This window comes from Pleurodeles waltl, chromosome 1_2 (assembly GCF_031143425.1).
Source record: "Pleurodeles waltl isolate 20211129_DDA chromosome 1_2, aPleWal1.hap1.20221129, whole genome shotgun sequence".
Classification (NCBI taxonomy): Eukaryota; Metazoa; Chordata; class Amphibia; order Caudata; family Salamandridae; genus Pleurodeles; species Pleurodeles waltl.
Window position 1 is genome coordinate 988,959,308 of NC_090437.1, and position 6,506 is coordinate 988,965,813.

Sequence of the window (6,506 nt, forward strand, 5' to 3'; positions counted from 1 at the left end):
CACCACCCTACATGAATACTGAAGAATGCATTTTCAATTTTCATCTTTAATTTTTCTGGATAAGCTATCCTTAAATCTTCATGATTTAACCAATGGTCATCAACTTTTTCTGTAGTGAGAGCTACTTCTGATCAGTGAAAAATATTCTGAGCTACTGAAGGTTAAGCAACTTGTGCATTGTTACCAGACACCAACACACCTAGCTTCATTGAGCCTACTGTCCACAGAGACATATACTGTGGTTTGAACAAAATACTTTTGGCTAGAGGCACTATGACAGGGATGCTATGGGTATCAGTAAGAGCATGGTCTTTGGGGATGAATGGGATATATGAGTATGAGTGACTGAGAGCCTGTGTCGACCTACTTTTCGCCAAATGTGGCACCATCACAAACATACAAACATTTGTTTAAATGGGAGGAATTTAAAGTGAAGAAACATGCTTCGTAAAACATTAAGATGTAATTAGCTTAATTGAAAGTGGAGAAAAATATTAAGACTTAGGGCCTGATTTAAGGAAAGTGTTGCTGCGCCCAGTGCAGCAACACTTTCCTTGTGCCCCTTAGCATCCCCCTAATGCCACCAATCGTGCACCATATCTAAGATACAGTGTACCATGGAGGTAGTTAGAGAACTAGTGTCAAATTTTTGACACTAGTTCAGAGCTTTGCAGGATTAGTGTAAAACTTTTTGAGGCTAATCCTGCAAAGCCCATTGAGAACCATTGTAAACAATGGTGTACCATCTTTTAACGCTTGCTGGGAGCAGACGTTAAAAGTGCAGAAAAAAATGGCGCAAGAAAATCTCTTAGATTTCTTTGCGTCATTTTCATGTCCTTCCCTAACGGGGGAACGCCCCCTGGCACAGGCATAATGTAGCGCAAAAGGTTACAGAGTGGCGCAATGTATGCATTTGTAAATTTGGCTTTGCGATTTTGGCCTCGTTGGTCCACATTAGCATTAAAAAAAATGATGCTAATAAATCTCCTAGATTTCTTTGCGAGTCATTTAAAAAAAAAAAAAAAGACTGTGTTTTTCAGTTATGAATATGGCACAGTGTCTACTGGACATTGGAAGCAAGAGGCCTACAGTTTGCAAATGCAACATTTTGAAATGCGAGACAAATAAAATGAAGAGTTAAAAGCATCCAGAAACATAATTCTGTTATTATTCTTCAATATTGAGTTGAGAAGGACTTTTATTTAGAGTTAAATACCTCTGTGCTTCACCTCTGTGCCCCAGCCTGGGTCATAAATCTGATTGAACACTGCTCATTACCAGGCCCTGCTATCTGCATCCTGATGATAATAATGTAAACTAAACACAGTCTTCCCTAAACTTTAAACGGAAAAAGCCTGTGCGTGAAAATGAATTCAAGGCTGCGAGCTACTAGATCTTTCTCTTCCTTTAAAGTTACATTTTCTTCCAATTTTGAGTAGAAGCCCCTTGCATCATTTCCTTACCCTGCTTTTTATGAATAAAGCCCACGTGTTTTAGATCTTTTGTTGCGATAGACCGTAATGGGGGACAGTTATAAAACCATAGAGGAGGTGCAATCTATTCAATGGTCTCCCCCTCTACACAAACCTAATTTGACTACAATTCCTTTCAAATCTTTTATAGCAATGTAGCATTGTTATATGAACAGAAATGTCCTTCCTAGTTAGGAGGAGTGGGTGAAGGGAGGATTCTGCTAGGATGAGGTTTGTAGTTTAGGGTACATGTTCCATAGCCAGGCACTCATGCACAAAATGGCATTGGATACAGTCTCAACAATGACACCAACAATCACTGAACTTCAAACTTAAGGGGCTAACCTGTCTGTCGGTATGTGGTTGCTTCAATACAGAGCAGAAGGTCCCTTGAAGGGGAACATTTGGGTGGTGGGGCTACCAGAAAGGGTGAAAGGTTAGAGCATAGAGTTGTACCTAGAAACCTGGCTAAACAGAATTGTTGCTATGAAAAGCCTATCCTCCTTGTTTACGAGTTAGCAATCTTATAGGGTTCCTGCATATCCACCAAAACCAGCCACCCCAACATGTCCCCTAAGGTCAGTTTTAGCCTTCCTGCTTAACTTCGAGGCAGAGACCAAATACTCCAAAGAAGAAGGCAGTGTGTCCCTCTAGTAGTGAAGAACAGTAAGGTGTTATTTTTCTCAGACTATACTACTTCTGTGCAATATAGAGGCAATTATTTTCTGGAGGTAAAACAGTGCCTATACACTCTGAAATACTGAAGCACTGAAATATATATGCACTTAAAGGACCTCAACTGGGGTAAAGAACACTTCATAAAAGCAGGATGGAACTGGGCTGAACAGTGGGCTGCTGCTAACAGCAAATAAAGTGCACCCAGACTTTGTTGACAAAATGGTTACAATGTAAAAGGAATTGACTGAGGCTACTGAGTAATCCATCAGAAAACCAAACACTTGCAGAAACAGCTGCTGAAGTAGGGAAAGTCATTGCACAACGAACCCTGGAATCATGTGGTGGCCAGGATGACTCTAAATCGGCATCAGTTTACCTCTCTTTAGTACATTAATGTGGGAAGAAATTCTATGGAATTAAAGTTGAGTTTGGGTGAAAATACTTTTACTGTTTTATAGGTTGCCCTAGGGTATTGGGAGGGCGGGCTATGTTGTGCGGCGTTTGGTGAAACTAATGATAATACCCAATTCAGTTTGTTTACTCATGAGCACCTGGGGGGGGGGGGGCGATGATCATTTGGTGGAGATCAGGAAGATCAATAGAATGAATTAAAGAACAGATGCAGGCATTTAACCTTACTCTGAAATTCATGATCGCAAATTGGTGAATTTTGGATCTTTAAGATAATTGGTGATAAAAACTTTGAAAAAGCATCTGATTCTCCAAAAGTGGTATAGAGAGTCTTTTCAGAATCAGCACGTTTTGGAAGTATTAATGTGATGGTGGAACTAAAAGAGAACATTTACAGTTTTTTTTAAAGATTTTCCTGTGGTATTAGCTTGTGAGGGATTTGATCAAGCCCTGAAGAAGCAGCCGTCCACTTTAAGCTGTGAAACACATGTTGGCTGTACAATAAAGAAATCAATTATTGCCTTTAGTATGAATGGAAGATGACTATTGAAATATGAAATTGTTTGCCTGTACTACATCAATAATATTTAAATTAGCAAACCTGAATTTTGGAAGTAATGTTACGTACTACGTGAAGATACGAACTTTCGAAATGAAAATGAAGAACTAATTAAATTAATATTGTATTGAAATGTTCAACAAATAAATGGAATGGTTCTTTAATTTAAACAGTGTTAATGTGTTTTCCTTTTTTGGACTCTTCACCAAATTTGCAACATTTATTGTTACTGTGGCTCATGAAATCTTGGCACTAGGGTTGTTTTTCCAGGGTTTTGCCACCTTTGTGGGTTGAGTCCAGCAGGGCCATTATTACCCCCAAAAAACTTGGTTTGGGGATTTTTTTGACTTGTGTAGATTTGTCTGTGTTAGCAAACTTGATCAGTGAGTTCATACTGTTTAATGTTAATCTTCGCATTTTTCCATTTGCAGGGGGACAGTGGAGGTCCTTTAGTGTGTGAGCAGCCTGGAGGAAGATGGACCTTATTTGGCCTGACATCGTGGGGATCGGTCTGTTTTTCCAAGGTTTTAGGACCAGGTGTTTACAGCAATGTGTCACATTTTGTGGACTGGATTGAAAGACAGATCTACATTCACACTTTTCTAAAAGATTGACTTTCCAAGACTCGATGCGAAACCAAAACGTTGAAAATCAAGAGCCTGGCAGCTCCACTGTGATTGCTCAGAGTCCTCTTGGGGTAACAGACAACCTTTGAGCTCCATGTGATAAGAGGAGATTGAGAAAGCACTTCGCTCACCGTTTGCCACAATAGATATTGTTGTATCGGGCCTCTGTACTTTTATGTTAAGTATTTTTCTTTAGTTTGCTGTTATCATTCCAGATATTAGAACACGTCTTCTGATGAACAAGAGGCAAAGAAAATTCTTAGGTACTAGAGTTCCTCCATACTCACCAAATAACAGTCAGCAATGTGCCATTGGGTCTGCTATTCCATGAGAAGAAGTGACTTCAGGTGTAGACTTAGCTCAGAGTCAGTGGTAATATGACTGTACCGCTTTCATTATTTACCTGCACTCCCAACACACAATATGGCTCTACCTTGTGTCAATTTGAAACTAGCTGAATGATTCTGGTGCCGAAGATGCTTGCCATTACTAGGGGTAAACTGTAATCCACCTTTCACTGTAGAGAAGGATGGCCAGTGCAGAATAAGTAAACACGTTAGGTATTAGGAAAATATAAGCATTAGACGTAGAACGTGATTAGATTATTTAAAAAAAACGTGCAAGCACCAGAATAGCCTTGAGAGCCACATTAATAATACCTCATGTGCCACCCATACTCTGAACACTCACTGGCAATTGTAGGAAATCAACAATGAATTTATAAAGAGGCTAAATGTACAATGTCTTAGTAAATCCTCTTTAATTCCCAGCATCTTGTAACTGGGATAGTTTTCTGCCTGGCACACAGCACTACAAAGAATGTATAGATAGTTGAAATCACTCACAGGTCTATTAGCTATGACTTAGTCGTGGTCTTCTAGCACTGCTTCAAATATCATTCACAAGTATTTCGAGATTAGTATTTATTAATTCTTTTTCTCATCATTGTCTCATACTGAAAGAACGAGTTACTTACCTTCGGTAACGACTTTTCTGGTGGATACATTAGCTACCTGTGGATTCCTCACCTCATGAATACTCCCATGGCGCCAGCATTCGACGGAAATCTTCTTACCAGTCTCTGCACGTCGACGAGGACGTCACTGTCTCGCACGCGACGCCGTCTGACGTCATACAGGCAATAAGAGGTCCTCGACGACGTGCGGACGTCAGTACCAATCATTTTTTACGTGCATGAGAACAACCAGGCAATGCAATGAAAGAACAAAGCAACATCCATTATATTGTAAAAATACACCACATTGTATGAATAACTGTAAATCTTTTTATGTACATATATATATATATATATATATAAAACTCTCTCTTTTAAAATATATACACACACCAAGTATATACATAAAGATATATACACATATACCTATATATATATAAATATATTATATATATACATCTATTGCACCCTCAAAGATCAAGAGGAGCGCACTCAAGGATTACTTGGCAAGACCATAAAGGCAACGGGGAGGCGGGTGGGACCGTGAGGAATCCACAGGTAGCTAATGTATCCACCAGAAAAGTAGTTACCGAAGGTAAGTAACTCGTTCTTCTGATGGATACAACTACCTGTGGATTCCTCACCTCATGAATAGAGTCCCAAAGCAGTACCACGCCCGGCGGTGGGTGCCTAAATGGTCAAACCAAGAAATCCTGCAGCACTGACCGTGCAAAATGGCCGTCCCTTCTAACCTCAGAATCTAAACAGTAATGTTTTGCAAAAGTGTGAAGGGACGACCAAGTTGCGGCCTTGCAGATGTCGACCACAGGAACACCTCTGGCTAAGGCCGAAGTGGCCGACTTAGCTCTGGTGGAATGAGCTCTAATGCCCTCAGGAGGACCCTTCTTTGCCAAAGAGTAACATATTTTAATGCAAAGAACAACCCACCTGGATAGTGTTCTCTTGTGGACTGCCTTTCCTCTCCTCTTGCCCACGTATCCAATAAACAGCTGATCCTCCAGCCTGAAATCCTCTGTTCTATCGATAAAGAAGCTCAACGCTCTCTTTGGGTCCAGACGGTGCAGTCTTTCTTCCTCTTTGGAAGGATGAGGCGGAGGATAGAACGTGGACAAAGTAATTGCCTGAGCCAAATGGAAGGGTGAAACAACCTTCGGGAGGAAAGCAGCCTTGGTCCTCAACACCACCTTATCCCCATAAAAAGTTGTATAAGGGGGTTTTACTGATAAGGCCTGCAACTCACTCACTCTCCTTGCTGATGTTATAGCTATCAGGAAGACTGTTTTTAAAACCAAATACCTCAAGGGGCAAGAATGCATAGGTTCAAAAGGGGACCCCATAAGGAAAGTCAGGACTAAGGACAAATCCCATTGCGGCATAACGAATGGCTTTGGAGGATATTGATTTAGAAGACCTTTCAAGAATCTGATAACAATAGGGGATTTAAATAAAGATGGTTGGTCTGGAAGACATATGAAGGCTGACAAGGCCGATAAATAACCTTTAATGGTAGCCACTGCACAACCTTTCTGCGCCAGAGATAGAGCAAAAGACAAAACGTCCGATAGATGAGCATGTAAAGGATCAATCTGCCTCTCTCCACACCACGCAACAAATTTAGACCAACTATTAGCGTAGATAGATTTAGTGGAGTGTCGCCTGGCCGCTAATATAACATCCACTACCTCAGGCGGGAGAGAGAAGGAACTCAGGTTGCCCCGTTCAATCTCCAGGCATGTAGGTGCAGACTCTGGAGGTTGGGGTGTAGAACCTGCCCCTGCGACTGC

General features: G+C 40.8%; 1 protein-coding gene across 4 annotated transcripts in view; it reads left to right on the forward strand.

Moving 5' to 3' along the window:
* CORIN (corin, serine peptidase) overlaps positions 1–4,813 on the forward strand; it is a 1,512,429-nt gene extending 1,507,616 nt beyond the window's left edge. For all 4 annotated transcript variants that reach the window (XM_069201641.1, XM_069201646.1, XM_069201651.1 and 1 more), the window contains exon 22: positions 3,552–4,813. In XM_069201641.1, coding sequence (XP_069057742.1) covers positions 3,552–3,734 — 183 coding nt within the window. In that variant the 3' untranslated portion in view covers positions 3,735–4,813. The remainder of the gene's footprint in view (positions 1–3,551) is intronic.
* Positions 4,814–6,506: the final 1,693 nt, after the last annotated feature.